At 48.7% G+C, this 16,980-nt stretch overlaps 3 protein-coding genes across 3 annotated transcripts; all 3 read right to left on the bottom strand.

Annotated features, from left to right (window-relative positions):
* Positions 1-495: 495 nt before the first annotated feature.
* FSST1_004698 (Clr5 domain-containing protein) lies at positions 496-3,293 on the bottom strand (the record flags this gene model as incomplete). The annotated part of the gene is made up of 3 exons (XM_083230898.1): positions 496-1,891; positions 1,942-2,123; positions 2,175-3,293. 3 exons carry the CDS (start codon positions 3,291-3,293, stop codon positions 496-498), a joined length of 2,697 nt encoding a protein of 898 aa, XP_083088128.1.
* A 3,924-nt stretch (positions 3,294-7,217) lies between these two features.
* Positions 7,218-9,477, bottom strand: FSST1_004697 (kinase-like domain-containing protein; the record flags this gene model as incomplete). Its single annotated transcript, XM_083230897.1, has 2 exons — positions 7,218-7,780; positions 7,830-9,477. 2 exons carry the CDS (start codon positions 9,475-9,477, stop codon positions 7,218-7,220), a joined length of 2,211 nt encoding a protein of 736 aa, XP_083088127.1.
* Positions 9,478-14,115: 4,638 nt separating this feature from the next.
* FSST1_004696 (uncharacterized protein) lies at positions 14,116-15,887 on the bottom strand (the record flags this gene model as incomplete). Its single annotated transcript, XM_083230896.1, has 2 exons — positions 14,116-15,607; positions 15,670-15,887. 2 exons carry the CDS (start codon positions 15,885-15,887, stop codon positions 14,116-14,118), a joined length of 1,710 nt encoding a protein of 569 aa, XP_083088126.1.
* Between the last annotated feature and the right edge of the window lie 1,093 nt (positions 15,888-16,980).

Here is a 16,980-nt window from a genome sequence, read left to right as displayed (position 1 = left end):
TCTTTCTTGCACTGTCATCTCGAATACCATGCCTTGTTCTTCCAAACTCCGTCGTCTTCCCAATCTCGTCTCATCAAAAACTCGGTGCGCATCAGTTACTATTATACAAAGGGTGTCATTTCATAATCAACAAAAACCAAAATGTTCAAGGATCCCATATTCCTTCGCGTCGTCCCAGCTACCTTGACAAAACCCCAATAAACTCCGGTCCATGAGACATCAAAAAACAAAAAGAAAAACAATGTTTGGTACCGAGACTCCAGGCTGTGTACATATCATTGGGATCATGATTGAATCCAAAGGTTTCGTGTGCCTAGGCATATGCTACACGCACAGCACAATGGCATCACTTACAGTATATATCGTGCAGTCTTTGAAGCCGCCTTCACCATCCGAAATTGCTGAAAACGGCGGCTTCGTCGAATTACATACGTCGGGTCCTGATGGGTAGGACAAGCATCAGGACTAAGAACAATAAACGGACTGAGAACCGGCTCAGATGAACGAATATTTTGAGCTCGACATGTGCTGCTCCATTGCGGCCGCCCACGAATCCTGTGCCTGCAATTGTTGTGGGCGTTGCTGCTGCTGCTGCTGCGACTGTCGGTGTTGGTGTTGGTGTTGATGTTGATGTTGATGGGTCTGTTGATATTGGCGCTGTTGATGCTGTGGTGGCATATGCTCCGGCGCGTGCTCTGTGGTATGAAAGTCTTCCTCAAAGTATACGATGACGCGAACCCCGACGTGTTCCTGAAGAAACGAAACACCAGACTCGTACCGACGCCGACATCGCTTTGTCCAAGGATCTACCTTGACAGGACTGTGGTAGCAGAAAACATTTGGTTGCTGGCTACGGACAGGGAAGAGGAGTCCCATCCCTCTCATATGATGCCAGAAGTCGATGGTCGCTTGTTTCGTCGCGTCGGATTGAGGACGGGCTGCAAACATCAACTGGATAATTGTATATCGCAATACGAGAACGTCGGCACTTTCGGCACCAAGTTGCTGCTCCATTTGCCGCTGCAAAAGTCGGAGTTCTCCCACCAATTTCTCCAATCTCTCTTGGCTGACGTGGTTGTAGAACATGGCCAGATCGACCCATGTTCGAGCCACATAAGGATGCTTGCGCCCATAAATAGCTTCCAGTTCCTCAGCAATAGTGGTTATGCTTCCCCACAGTAGCTCCGAGAGTGTCTGTGGGCCATGCTTCTGCTGGACCTCATATAAGCAGGCAAAGATCTGCCGCAAGGGATGCGATCGCTCGAAGTTGGTCATCGAATAGGCCGAGAGATACTTGGAAAGCGCAGTCATCATGCCTGGATCACGATGAACCATGCCTAGAAGCAGCTCTATGATACCTTGTGGGGAAAGCTTCTTCAAATCCGACTCGAGTTGTGAGAATGCCTTCATCAGGAAGTCACCGCCTTGATCGTGATCCTTCATTTCGAAATAATAATTGGCTTCGAGGAGAAGATCACTGGACCCGGCTCCCCAAACCATAACCGACTGCCACCCAACTTGAGCATCTGTTTCCACTTCGAATTGCCGGCATTGTAGGAAAGCCTTCCTCATATTGGTGACGATTGTTTCTTGAGCGCGGATAAGATCCGGTGACTGAAGGTAACCTGGTGTGGGAGGTGGAGTTGGAGTTCGACATCGGATATGTGCCGGTAGATCAGCCGGTAACTCGAAATCGACCAGATCATATTCAGTTACGCCTTTCCTTTTCAGATATGTGCCCAGATTAACAACTTTTCCGTTGCGAACGAATTCCGACACCTTTCCTTCGGCATCACGCTGAAACTTCATAGACAACAAGCGCTTGACTTCGTCCTCGGTGTTATTCTTGACGAATCCCCATTGCGAGAATCGAGTCTTATACATTTTTGGCCTAGCAAAGATGAGAAATGGCAATGATGGAATGTGTGTGTATGAACTTACGTGGCTTGGAAACCATACTTGTCGGCCATGACTGACATGACCTCTTTAAGTGGCTTCCTCTCTTCGAGGTACAGTGTTCGAATCGTGTTTTTGAACGACTCCCATGCTTCAGCGGGAACCTGTTCTCTTGAGGGGCGGCTTCCCATTTGTGATTTTTGGGATACCGAACTTCTTCGTTCATTCTAGAGTTAAGTTAGAATCAGCAATCCTATACCGAGTTATGGGATACATACTGGTGAAACAATGGAGGACGTTGAGGCTTGAGATAATTGCGGCGTGGAGGGTTCACGTTTAATAGGAGGGCTAAAAGGTACTGGTGTGGATATCGACGATCGCGAGGGCTGCCGAGTAGGCCTAGGTGGTTTCGCAGGCGGCTTCGCGGGAGCCTTGCCTTTGACATTAAAGCTGGAATTGGTGTTGAAATCCAAGACCAGCTGGCTTCCGGCGTTCATCACGGGCTTGGGTGTTGAGGGGATTGGTGGCTTCGCAAAATAACCACCAGCATTTGAGAGAGTGTTGCTACCTTGCTGCTGATCCAAAGAGGGCTTAGAGGTCGTTGGCACGGGTGGTCGCCAGATGGCGAAGCCAGGTGTACCTGGGACACCTGGCGTCGCTGGGCTGGGCGAAGTAACCTTGTTGTTGAAGGCTGAATTGTGCATCATTGATGACCCTGCCATGGGGTTTGATTCCATTGGGGTCGTTACTCTATTGTTGTTGACCATGAAGCTGTTCATACTTCCAAAGGGCCCGGACGACGACCCCATACCTGAACCGTGAACCGATGGAATATCATGAAAACCGCCAAAAGCGAGAGCGGGCGGCGGGCTAACGAGAGGACTGGCGACTCGCGAGTGGCCACTCAAAAGTCCATAATTGGGCTCTGAAGGGCTGGTCAGAGGGCTCGTAACGATTGGCGATGCGACACTGAAGTTTCCAAACGGCGAGGAAGCGGGAGGATCCTGATGTACTGGACTCGTTACGACGTTTGATGGTCTAATAGGTAATGGTGGCGCAAAAGACTTGTTTTCGAAATGCGCAACCAGACGGCCGACGCCACCTCCACCTCCCTCATGAGAAGAACTCATATCGTCGAGTTCAACATCTTGAGACATGGAGTCTTGCTGATCGAATCGCATCTGATAATCCGCCGACGGAGTTGGGGCCCAGTCCATACCGGACGAGTCGCCGTAAGATACGCTAGAATCATGGTACGGTTGCGAATGACCCGTCGCGAAGTTGTTGGTGTTATTGTTGTTCATGGTGAATCTGTGCCATCCTTGATCGGCGAAACCATACGACGGATCCTCGTTGTTGTTGGAATGGCGAGACCCGCCTGCTGAATGGTTAAACATGTCGCCGGTGGTGCCCAGGCCGGACGTGAGGTGCCCGGTCTGTTGGCAGAGAGGCAGTCAATGGCAGACTGAGGCGAGTCGAAGGCCTCGGCTGTGTCCTCAGTCACCAATGCGAGAATTCATAACTCGTCAATGTGGCGAGCAGGAGAGCTCAAGCTCAGATGGAGGTTCGAGAGCGGGAAGATGAATAGGCGGGCAGAAGTGCCCATGACTATCGGTACGTATAATAATAATAAGTGGAAGAGCGTTGGAGCCGTACCAGAACCGAGCAGAGTAAAACAGAACAAAGCGCAGTGGCAGTCTAGCGGGCACTACCAGGACTGGGGTGCCTTGCCTGCTGCTGTAGGACAATAGCAGTGAATCGCACCAAAGCAACGGCCAGGGCTTGCTAACGTTATCGTTCCCCAGACTTGACGCACCAGTTAGAGGAGATATGGGCGGTGCTGTGATAGGACCGTCAGTGCAAAGAGAGCCAGAAAAAAGACGGGGAGCGTCCAAGGCCAGAACGCCAAGTAATGCGCGTGAGAAAGCGCCAGCAAAAGTTCCTTCGCCAAAATTTCCCAGAAAGGCAACCCAATCTGCTGTCTAGAAGAGGCTGGAGCGGGTTCTTGAGGGAGATAAGAGCACCATCCTCGGTCCAGCAGCCGCGGGTATTTAATGAAAATAACGGAATTGAGCCTGGGCAAAGACCATCAGCCACAGATTCACCACATTGTCATGACTCTCAAAAGTATCAACTTTTAAGCTGATGGGCAGTGCAGAGGCAACTCGTGGAGAGGCTAGAGACGACAACTCGATAGAACGAATTGCGAATTCGAGATTCAGCACCACATGAAAAGAAGGGCCGATAAGGCTGCACTGAACAGACAGCACCATCACTGGGATCGATGAGACTCGACCACTGAGAAATGAGCTTTCAGGGGTGGGCTTGTGAGAGCATGCGACCATGATTACCTGAAGCAGAAGGTGAACAAGACGGAGCCACCACCCCAAGTTAGAAGCACCAATCATGTTTAGTCGATACGGCTCCAAGGCCTCGTACCCATTGAAGCGAAATCTGCTGAGGGTGAGCACCGTTCTGTATTGTGTTTGTTAGTAGGCGGCTGAGAAGCACACAGGTACTGAACTGGAAGCTGTTCCAGAAGGATTCGTTTAATCGATGTTCTCCTCCAGTTGATTAATACATGGCTGTTCTTACCAAACCAATATTGTTTGGGTGTCTCTGGTACGGTACGGCGGAAACACTGACTAACCATGGTCTAATATCAAAGACACAAAATAAGAAGAATTAGGAAAGGCTCGGGGCCTTGGAAACTCTGCTGAAAGCCGGATCCATTCGGCCGTGGCGCCGCCACGCTTTGTTACCTGCTATTTCTGAGGCCACACCAAGAGTTGGTCTTAGTGGCTAACCAGGGATCGTGCCAGATGTTGTCGTTCCCAGAGGATTGCTGCTCAACCACGAATCAGGACTTCAAACCACCTACTTAATAGAAGAACTCAGTGCCTTGACGCACTCTGCTTTATCGATCTTCAGTGAGCATGCGCCAATCAAGTAACGATTGTGCTCTGGCATTGGTTATCTGGTAGGTGGAACAGCTGTGTGGGGGGTTGAAGGCTGTGGTTCTGACTGGCTATGTAGCCAAGCCGGCTCCCGCCGATAGCCTACAAATCGGTGTTCCCTTCCATCCACTGGACTTCTCTAGGTTCGCCTGCTTACCATGACAGTACCATTTGTCGCCTGAAATAGAAATAGAAATAGAGCAGACGGGCAGGATTATCAAAAAGATTAAGGTTAGCAGATCTACATGGTTCAAGGCTCTCCTCTCATTCTCAAGTCCTCTCCTTTGAAATGGTTTGATCACTTGAGAGTCATGCTAGATTGAGTGCGATTAGGCTGTCGCGTAGCTCGACTTGAGGGAGGTGTGCTGAAAATGGAACGTTCCATGGTTGCTGGAGCCATGACATGCCACCCAACCCCCTGGCCCGTCCGGCAACGGTTCCCTTGTTTATATTGACTCGGCCGAGAGAGCGGCCGAATCACTTTCAAATGGGCTTATGGCGTTCCAAGATAACTGTTGATATGAAATACATATCATGATATCTTTCAAGGCTCTCACAGATCGACCTCGGGTATGACCGAGAGTGTAGCCCGTCATGACCAAAAGCCTGCGATATTCTATTTCTGGTTGCTCTGGTAGCGTAGCGTTTGTCTCGGTGCTTCAGAGCTCCTGCAAGACAGCGTAGCCGAGCCTATGCTTGCATCCGCTTTGGTCAATGCCGGCCACCCCTGTTCCCTGCTCTGCTTCATGTTCGGAGATCAATCCGCAATTCCATCTCGCGCAATCGTGCAAGCTCGTCATTATGACCCATAAGCACTCATTCCGATTTTACACATGAATGCTACTCATCGTATGCTTAAATGGCATTCGACATCTGCCCTTGACTCTGTCTTTTGGCAGGGTTCAGGACGGGATCTGGAGCAGCCGCTGCCAAGGCTAAGATCAGCGATAGGGCAAGCCACCTAGGCGGCTGTTGGCTCCGTATCCGCGTCTCAAGCTGAATGCTCCGAGACATAGCTTAGTCTACAGCCCAGCCGGTGCATACTTCTCAATACGGACGGCATCAGGTCTGACAACCTTTACAAGTTGCTTGATACCGTCTACCTGTTCTATCCCTTCTTCTTTCCTTCCTTTTCCTTGGGCAAAAGATAGGGGGACGGGCACAGGCAGTAAGGCGTACAGAGCTGAATTAGCCTGAATACTTGTCCAGATATTGTGCCAGCATTCCATTGGCCACGCTATATCTCAACCCAGCACTTAACGGTTCATCATAAATCATTCTTAACGGATAAGAATGGTCAGAGATCGGCTTTTGTTCCTCTAGAAAAAGCAAATCCACGAATCAGTGTTTAATGTCTCAGCTGATAACAATTACGGTCCTATTCCAAGAAATCAGCCCCACGAGAGGGAGGAGGAGTGGGGGAAGCAATATTATATTCCCAAGGTCAGGCACGACGTCAAGATAAGCATGAGCACCTTCACATGGGAATACGATAGGTTAAATTTAAACTGAAATTAGTGGATTCAATGCAACGTGTAGCTGACTTTGAGCCAAACCTTTCGAACCGTATGGGCCGGTAACTGTACCAACGTTGAGTCAAGTAAAGCTTAAACAAAGTCGGCACGAAAAGAAGACACAAGTGAACAGGGAAAGTTTATAAACGGCTCTTTGATCTGAGCTTATATTGTTTTGTAGTGTAAACATACAGATGAATGTCAAAAACACCTTTCTATCCATTTTTGGTATAACCTTTTTCTACTCCCAAAAGCCTACGAGTGGTATGTATGATATGAAGTAAAAGCGAAGAAACACAGTGGGTGACCCCAGAGTAGAGAAGAAACAAAAAAAGAAGAAGAAAAGAATGAGGACCAAAACAAGGTCAAGTAAAAAGGGTGGAAGGAGAGAAGAAGAAGAAGCAAAAAACAACAAAAAGACAAGGAAACAAATGCTAAAAATTACACAACAACCAAACCCCATGATACTAATACCCATGAACCCAACACCTTCCGTTGCTCCCTTTGCCGCTCCGTCATTCTTCTTAATTTGGTCAATTCATTGTCCGTCTGCCACCGGTTCCGTCATGTAGTCGTTGTCAAAGAAACCCAGTGTACCATCGTTATATCTCAATGATTCGAAACGATCGTAATGATAAGTTCAGACGAAACATCTCTAAGTCTTCGTCGCTTGAAGAAGGCGCCCATAAGGGATTGTAAGTGTTGAAAGTAAAGGAAACTCCTGCTAGTCGTGGCAGCACAGTTGGGTTAATAAAGTAGCAAGCCGAATGTAGACAGTACTTGATACTACAAATCAGATATGAGAGGGCAAGACCGGTCAAATTTGGCGGTTTGAGTCGATTTGATGATATCAAGAGACTTCTTCGCCGTCCTTCTCTTCCCGGAAGCGTAGACCGCCCTCGGCATTGATTGCGCCCTGGACCCAAGGCGTCTTGGCTACCTTGTCAACGGTCCATCGACCCCTGGCACGTCTCAATAGCCCTTCAGTGATCTCCATGGCGCCAAGGAGACCCTTCGCCTTGAACTTGGCCTCATCACCATCATGGTCAGTGTCGTCGCCAAAATACTCGACCCACTTCCACTCGACTCTGGCAATGCGGTGACTAGTACGGCTACGCATGCGGTGCGCATCGCTCATACCGGGGTGAGGGTCGAATGGAAGTCGTGCCTCGAGAAGGGCGTAGAGAAGTACACCAAGCGACCAAGCATCAGTGGCTCGGCCGTCATAGGGTTGACCCATGATGACCTCAGGGGCTGCGTAGTCTTCAGATCCGCATCGAGTCTCAAGTTTCTCATCATCTGCGATGCGCCTCGAGAGTCCTAGATCACTCAAGATGACTACTGAGTAGGGATAAGTCACCCAATCAATTGACGGATCCGCAAGTTCAGAGGGGGTGAGGTTAACAAGCAAATCTAGCAGCATGTTAGTTCAGGTTGCAACGCTCGAAAACAGCCGACTTACTCTCGAGTTTTATATCTCGGTGAACAATCCTCCTCTCGTGAAGATAGCTCACCGCACCAACCAACTCGGCAAATATTCTTCGCAGCAGAGGCTCTTTAAGTACAGCGCGATGTGATGTAGCAATATCGAACATGTCGCCTCCTGGGCAATAACTCAAGACAAGAATGGCTCGGGTAGGTTCAATGCTCCACGCCTTTAAATCGACTAACGAGGGGTGGTGTATGGAGAGCATGATCTCAAGCTCGCGCTTCAGACTCATTTCCACACGTTCCTCGCTGGCACCTCCCTTTGGACCATGCTCACAGACTTTGACTGCGACCAGCGACTTGCGATCAAGACTTTGCTCGGGTTTCGGTGTAAGCCTTCCGTGGTCAACTTCAGGGGAGTCGTCGTCGGGTTCTATCTGACTTGTTGCCAGCATGACCCTGCTGAACGTTCCCTGACCAAGCATTCGCACAGCTCGCCATCGTCGTCGCTTCTTATCGTTACGCCCGTTCGCTTCAAAATACTCGAAACTGGGTCCTATGGGTTTGCTGGTTCCATCGGCCGAATCTCGCGATGACTCACTAGGAGGAGGGGTTGGCGGTTGGACGACCGTAGGTGCAAGTCCTCGTGATTCGGCCAGGTTGAGTTCTCGTCGGATCTGGGGCTCTCGTACAGGAGCTTCCTTGTTTGGCCGTGTAGAGACTGATACTTGTCTCTTGGGTATGTTCATAGGATCAGGTTTGTATTCGCTAACGCTTCGGTTTCGTGTATGGTGTTTTGGTGGCTGGTTTGTTGATGATTGTATTTGTACATGGTCGCCAGGCTCGAGAGTTGAATATATTTTTCGTTTAGCACCATGCGCAATTGCTGCGTCAATCGATTCGCCCGTGCTCGTGACCAGAACAGAGCCCTCTCCAACACTTGTGAGGCGTTTTTGGGGTGGTGACGAAGAACCTGCACTCAGCCTCTTCCAGGGTCCAGGAGAATCACCCGACATGAGCGGGCTCGGAAGAGGTGTCATATCTCCCATAGCAGAAATAATAGGGCTAGGTACGAGGCTACTCGTTCCACTGACCGATCCAAGACTGTTAGTCAAGGCAGCCTTCAAGCTTGGAGTTCTTGAAAGAGGGTGTAGGCTGTTGGACGAAGCCTTGTGGTTCAATGTCAACGAGCCTCGTGATGAGCCGCTGCCATTGCCGTTGTTGTTAAAAGATTCGCGGCGATCCGGGGTCGTCGGGCGCCGAGCGAAATCAGTTGAGATACGCAAGGAGCCGACAGGACTGACAGAGCGTCTCGGGACAGCCGGTGACCCGATAACCAATGTGTTTGCTTGCGCAGGCGGTAGTTCGCCGTCTTGTATGGAAGAAGGTGCTATTGTATCGGCGCGGAAATGAGCAAGCGGCGGCGTGGTGACAGAGACATCAGGAAGCGTAAAGGAGGACAGAGGACTGGTGGATAGTGTAGCATAGGCGTGGTCGTGTCGATAGTGGTTTGGTGTAAGGGATGCACCGGCACGGGAAGACGGATGAGCTGAAACGGGTATGGGGCGGGAAGCTGAGCGAAGGGAGGTATCACGACCTCTGAAAGAGTTGTTTGCTGCGTCGTGAGAGTTATTGTCGAGGGACAGGGCCGTCGTTGTTCGGGGGGCGTGGGGCGTGTTCATGGCTCCGCGCTGTCGGGTCGTCGGGAGTCGCTTAGAACCAAATCAAGGTCTAGCGAATTCGAAGGAGGGTAGGGGGGGGAAGTCGAGTAACGGTCGTTTATTTGGATGGCGAAACTGTTTGAGAGAAATTGGGCGTTAGCTTATGATACCGTCGTCAAAAGTTGAACAAGGGAGAAATCAGATGTGACCAAGTCGAAGTATTCGGAATCCAGGTGGGGTGACGGGTTGGCATTCAATGGGATTGGTGTTGTATCATTTCTTAAAACTATAAACGTACCTTGGCGCAAGGGATCCTCTGGGAATGCGTCAAGGGAGGTGGTTAAGGAATGGCTTGTGTCTTGGCGATGGTTGAGGGAGCGCTGATGGAGAGTCGGAGGATATTCAAGGGGTTCGGTGACGAGAGGAGAGAAGAGGAGAAGAGAAATTGGCCAAAGGCTCTTCTATAACGCGAACATGAGAGGCGATTCGAATTGTCGGTTTATGTTTGACAGGTGCAGACAGTGTCGCTCCAAAGAGAGCGAACGAAAATGTACGAAAGGAAAGGAAAGGAAAAAGAAGGGAGAGGAGAGGTCAAATGAGAAAAAGGAAGCCAGAGGAAGTCAAGATCGACGTTGACAACCAAGATTGTGGATGGTTGATCGTGGGTCCAAAAAGGGCAGCCAGCAGGAGAGCGATAGCGCAGCCAAAGCCTGGAGCCAGTAATAGGTAGAAACAACAGGAGAAAGCCGACCGTTCAGAACCGTCAAGTCAAATGCAGCGAGCAGCGAGCAAAAAAGACCCAAAAGCTAAAGCCAAAAGCCTAGAGCAAAGCAAAAAGCAAGGGCGTGACTACCACTAGCTTCAAGTCAAGTAGGTACTAGTACAAGCTAGCACCACCTGAAAGGCTAATACTAATGGAAAAAGAGAGTCCAGAGATTGGGAAACCGGGGATCGGAGCGGGTCCTTCCTTGTCTGTGTCTGTATTTGTATCTGTGACTCCTTCCGTCTGGTCGTTTGTCTCGTCTCTGTTTGAGTTTCTTCTATTTGATTTTTTGTTTGTTTTGTTTTCGTTGAATTGGACGATAATCTCAATCCACCCTTTAGGGGCTTTCTTTTCTTCCCAATCGACCTCGGATTCTTCCAGCGACTGACTGACCTTGATTAGTGACAGTAGTGCTGAATCCACTACTTGAAGCTTCGATGGGGCGCAAGTCGATAGCCTAGCACTCTCCAGTATCCGGTATCGTATCCCTGTAGCGTTTGGCTTGCCTTCCAGCTGAGCACGTTGTTGCTATCTCTCAAGTCTGGGGAGAAGGAGGGGCTAAGAGTTTGAGTTTATGTTGAATCTGGTTATGAACCTTGTTTTTGGAAGAAAATGAGTCGTTCAAGCGATGGGATTGTTTAGTTGGATGCAGGCTCAGAAGCGAACACTGTATATATCCGTGGTAACCGATAAACGTGCAGAGCACAGTAAGTTGTAGTCAAGTCAATATTGGGAAATGGTCACTTTATGGTATGTTGTTGGGCGTGGCGTGGTGAAAATATTGGTCACGTTGAGCTGAGCCAGGTGTGCTTGGGCTTTGTAATTTCCTTCAGGATACCAAGGATATGTTTCCGTATGGTCAAGGATGAGGATTGTTTCTCTGATTAAGTTCGGGAATAAGACAAGAAACGTGGACAGAATGTCTATCAAAAGATAGCCTGAACCAGTTTAGGTATTCAAGATATGGAATGGATGAATGATTCATGAAATGAGGTGGGGAACAGGATACCCATGATATTAACGTTGCGATAGGCACCCTCCAAACGCAAGCCAAGCCAAGCCTTTTGACTTTGTTTGACGGTTACACTATGTAAATTAACAAAGCGAAAACAGTGAATCACCACCAACCTCTCTACTAATTATCCTTCAGAGACTGAAACCCAAAAGTCCAACGAGGAACTGATCGACTCGGCAAAGTCAGCAAGAACCACATAGACTGACGTGGACTGTGAGATGGGCATCTCGTCTCATTTTGTTTAAAGATGTCTTTGATGAAGAGCATCTCAAGTTTGCAGGGGCACAGCTGCAAAGTAACGTATGGCTGCTGCTGCTTCGTTACACCTGCATTGCATGGTTCCATATTTCTTTGATTGTCCTTGTCCCTTTGTGGCATCCCGAAAGAAGTGAGACAGGGATACTGATGACTGTCCTGTATGTACTCACTAGATACTCACCATTTCGCCTGTACCTGTACACCAACGAAACGCAGACGGTTGCGTAGTAACGACAAAAAGACTGGCTTCACTTTTTGGAACGCACTTGCATTCTATCTTACGTGCATCATGTATCGCCTACCTGTATCTAGTCTAGGCTCTCACGGCATTCTTGACAAACAAATACCTGTACTTGCAGTATCACAGGCGCTTCTGAAGAACCAACACATTTCCTAACCCACTCCAGTTCATTCATTCATTAATCATTCATTCACTCTTCTTCTTCTTCTGCCCCTCCTCTAGGTCCACTTCAATCCCCGCTGCCACGCCTCTCACTGCCGCTGCCGACTCTGCAGAGTCCACCAAGGCGGCCACTAAGAGCCCTACAATCGCCCACCCGCTCCATTTCTACGCATTTTTGCGATCGTCCCTTGATTTGAGTTGAGTGCCCTTGTCTTTTTGTCTCTGTCATGACGTACATTTATGCTTCATCATTACTCGTCGTCACATGTTCCGCTGTCAGATCAATCAAGTGCAATATCCAGCCCTTCACTTCCGCTCCGGACCTCCGGCCTCACATCATAACTGCCGAAACCCTCCGATCTCCTCGGCGGCCGATGTTGGATCTTCTTAATTCAACTCACCCCAACCTCGAAATTGCATAGGCCTCGCTAAATGTGATTCCCCCGCCTATCATGGGACCTTTGCCCTTGGCCAACAAGTCTCAATGCGACTCGATCAGCGAAAGCCATCTATGTCACTTCAAGGTTCAAAACAATTGCATCATGAAAGCCGTGCCGTGCCGTAGCCGTAAATCCTACTCGGACGGACCACTCGCGTCACCGAGCGCACATCCATCATTCTTCGCTGGGTCATTCTCTTTCATATTTCTTTAATCCATCTCACCCTCTGCCTCGACCACATGGCCCATCCACTGACTTTATTGGCCAACATTCTGCGTTCCGATGCCAGGTACAGTACAATGCCATGGCTTGATCGAGAAGGTCTATGATCACCATATCAAGCTAGTTCTGCCACCAGAAGAGACGCAGTTGCCTCAATGTGGCTACAAATATTGGCTCTCCGAAGTCTGGCCGTCTACATCCTTTGTCGCCATACTTGACACAAAGTAATTAATAGAACGGTGGGAAAGGTAAAGGAATCCGGCTACATATCGCCCACTGGCAAAACAGTGATGCAAGTCGGTTAGTCTGAAGTTTGGTGGTTTAGTACAACATGAGACTCAATTTGATGCACTCATTTAACAGCCATCAAGCGACCCGGCAACAACAAACAACCAAATTAGTGACACAAAGGCTATGTGAAGGACCATTCTATAAAAGAGATTCAGAAACCAACTATTATTTATTCATGCTTACAAAACACGAAGTTTGCGGACGCCAAGCACCCATGCAATCCTGCTTTAGGGTAGAAGTATTTTCACCAACTTTATGAAGGAGAGGTACCAGCTAACTAAAGTTAAAAACTGGTTTAATGGTATGCTATCGGGCAGGAAGAATAATAGTGACTTTAAATATGCCACTATCAACAGGAGATATAGGAATATCGTCCACGGCAAAAAGAGATATGATGCATATGAGAAATGCATCAAGAAGGGCAAAAGAGAAACTCCGGTACAGGGAATCGAACCCTGGGCTCCGCGGTACTGATCTCTCAGGTTATGAGAGCGCGAAATGTTAGCCACTACACCATACCGGAAATCGGGATTAGTGATTGTTGACAGGGGACTTTTAGTTTGATAATATGAACTTTATCTTTGGATGCTGTTGTAACTGCAATAGTCAGGCATGTTGTACAACGACAGACATGGAATTGCTCACGTTAAAGCCATGCCGTTGAGTTTATGCGAGAATGGATACGCTCTGCACTTATTTTCATGTGGACTCAAACGGCGCCGGTAGAGTTGTATCGTTCAACGTTCTAACATCCAATATCCCATCTGAGCATTACCAGTGCGACATAAGTACAAGCTTTAATATCGGATAAAAGACGTTGGGTGTGTTCCAGTAATGCATCTCAGAACTGGCTTAACTAGCCGTCCCATATGCAAACAAGCTGACCACACGTTACATCCAAAAGCATATCGATGGAACGATCATTTCTGTAGGTGGGCTCAATATGTGATCACTGATGTCAAGTCGCTGAACTTATGAGTAATGTACACAGCCCTTGCAGAATCAATTGACCCTTGAAAAATGATGCCGTTTTCACCTCAATACGATGTCAAATGCGCCTACCACATGTTTCCAGATCAATGGACTGATCCTGTAAACATCTCTTGACTAGTTTCGTTTCTGGCTCTTCTCTCTGTCATAACACGTAACCAAGTCGTAAAAGCATTATAATCCCAACAGCCCACTCAAAACTGTACATGCAAAATATGCAACTCTCATGTCAACACACTTGCGAGAACCCGTCGTGTGCCTTGCAAGCACAGGGCTGTCAGCAACCCTGCAGGTGTTGTGTCAATCCCATCATCGACAGGGAACTCCCATGACTATCATCCCCCCAGAGCCAATCAGATACCTGCTGACCGTCCCAGCTGTAATTGCCCATAGGGCTGACGGGCGTGATAGACGCGTCAGGTATATTGCCGGCGCTTTCTACTGGATAGGATGAGCTTGCAAAGGTGCCGGACTCTTTGGCAAAGTCAGATAGTCGTGTGAGACGAAGCTCTTGTATCTGGGCGGCCTCATCGGTGTCGCCTTTCTTGCGCAGTGCGGACTCAAGATTGGCAAGGGAGCTGTGGATGATGCGCTCGTCTCCTTTGCAGGCGGTGATGAGGTTGGACGCTTCTCGGAAGCGCTCAATTGCTAGAGACAAGTTGCCCATCTGATAGCTATAGTTGCCCAATTGAATATTTATGCCAGCTTGTTGCTCTTCGTCCAGATCCCAGTCTTGGAGTGTATGAAGGTGTTGTATAGCCTCTTCGATCTCGTTATCAGCAGTTTTTACGTTACAGACAATGCCGGTCTGGAGAATGGCGAGCTCCCGGAGCCATGGATGTCGTAGCTGGGTAGCTTCTGCTTTGGTTCGGTACATCGAAGAGACTTCCGATGCCTCTGCCGTCTTGCCGTGGTAGAAAAGACAGTCAATATGATCGCAATATAATATCGTGGTGAGTTCGTTTGCTGGTCCAACCCATTCTTCGAACAGAGGCACAAGCGAGGAGTATAGTTGCGTAGATAACTCGTAATTCTCTGAAAATTCTGGAGATCCAACTATTCGCCATATCTGTGTCACGGGATGATTCTGGCCCAAGATAATAGGTATCAGATCCGTGAGATACTTCATAACGATCCGCAGGAGGTCCCCTCTGTGGAAGCGATAAAGGTACCACAGTAAGAATGGCGTTCGGGTGGCGAAGACAGGGCTCCCGGAGGCAACTATCTCTTTGAGTGACTCGAACGCTGGGGTAAGAATGGCACTGATAGATATCTCGTCTTTTCTCATCATGGACCTGTTGACCAAGCCAAAGCTTGTCACCACACGTTCGAATAACTCTACGCTTCGATCGCCAGTATTTTGGTTGCCACAACTGACGTTATACTCGTATTTCCAGGCTCCTTGAGCGAAAGATGTGTTAAAGTAGCTCTTAAATAGATCAACGACCTGCTCTATACAGAAAATCTCCTCGGGTGGCGGCGGTGGTAATGGGCTGTTGCGGGAAGGTGATGGTGTATGGCATTGAACCTCGAGAGTTGTCTGGATGCTGGGCACGACTCCAGCACGAAATCGAGTGACAAGCTGTGGATTGCGTCGAACATATCTATTGATGTTATCAAGATCGACGGGTTGCCCACGGATGGTAAACTCGGACGTCTTGCCCTGAGCCTCACGTTCAGTCCTGAGGATAAGAATGGCAAGAACCTCATCGCTCTTGAGTTTCTTATCTAGACCCCATTTCCAGATTCTGGACTTGTACATTTTGACTCTGCAGAATCGAGGTCAATCACCTGTTATGAGAAGAGGTAGAGAGAGAGAGTTGCTACGCACGTCGCAGTAAAGCCATGTTCACGTTCGAGGACTTCCATGACCTCTTTGAGCGGTCGCTTCTCTTCTTGATATAGTTTTGTGATTATTGGGCGCTTCTTTTCCCATTCTGAGCTCGGGATTCGTCTTCCTGGTGCACATCGTGGTAGGCTCAAGTCGGTGTCATCTGAATCACCGGGTGTGGCGCGACGCCTGGCCGAGAAGACGCCCGAGGTAGCCATTATGACATTGCCTTGTTGAGTTTGTTAAGTTATGTCTTGCTGATTTGTGGTGATGAAGTGAGTAAATCGAGGGGCCGCGTGGCAAATGGCTGACAGATCGTGGAGGTAACGAATGGGATCGTACGTATTATGTATAAATTGAGGAGAATGAAGAGAGAAGGTAAGAAAGAGGGAGAGAAGAAGACGTCACATTAACAATGATTAGAAAGTTGAAAAAGAGCGGAACCAAAGGATTCGAGGCTAGGTAGGTAGGTAGCCTGATGATTTGACTTCTTTCTTTCCTACTCTGTAAGCTCAAACCCTGCCTGATCCCCTCCCGTCAACTCCACTCCACCAGCACGGTACGTTCCTAACGTATAAGAAGCAGAGAGGCAACCTTAACACACACCATTAAGTTCAGCCCATTGAGGCCGTAGGGCCGTTGCAGTATTACAGAGAGTAGTGTGTGTGTGGTAGTAGGAGTGGGTGATACTCAAGACCGTTGAATGAAGGCGTTTCTGAGGTGGGGGCTGTTTATCGAATCACCATCATCACCCATGTTGATCAATTATGCCTTGCGATAATTTAGCGTCGTGGTACCTGTCTTGTGCTTATTTCTTACCCGCCCATGGATGTTGAGTCATTTGATCCTTCTTCAATTTACTCCATGAGTCTGTGATTTATATATGTTGAGTTTGGTATGTTAGTCTAGTACTCTTACTGAGTGATTCTCCCATTTAATGTCGCATTGTTTGTTCTTGTCGATCCATCTTTTCATTTTCAGCCTTACAGAAATTAGGTGTGTCTGTTCTGTCGGGCGCCCCAGTAGTACCCGTCCAGCCATGCCCGACTCCGCTCCACTTCCAACGCTTCTTCGCTCCGCTATAGGTACAATACCCCAGGCTGTCACGGGGGGCCTCACCCTCTATTCGCACTTATCCGGTACCGAAACTTCAGCCCTCGGCCGAATCAAGGGAACCCAGCCCGCCTTACATGACCTGGACAGCAAAAGGTACCCGAACACCACACAATCCAACGGGATATTAGGACAGTGAGGTCAAAGAAGGGAACAGCTCCAAATGAGCAGAAGCCTGAGATTGTCATAGCCCCATTC

Source organism: Fusarium sambucinum, chromosome I (genome assembly GCF_050947815.1).
Source record: "Fusarium sambucinum isolate potato_lamoka chromosome I, whole genome shotgun sequence".
Lineage (NCBI taxonomy): Eukaryota > Fungi > Ascomycota > Sordariomycetes > Hypocreales > Nectriaceae > Fusarium > Fusarium sambucinum.
The sequence above is the reverse complement of the archived record's forward strand: the minus strand, read 5'-3'. Positions and strand labels throughout refer to the sequence as shown.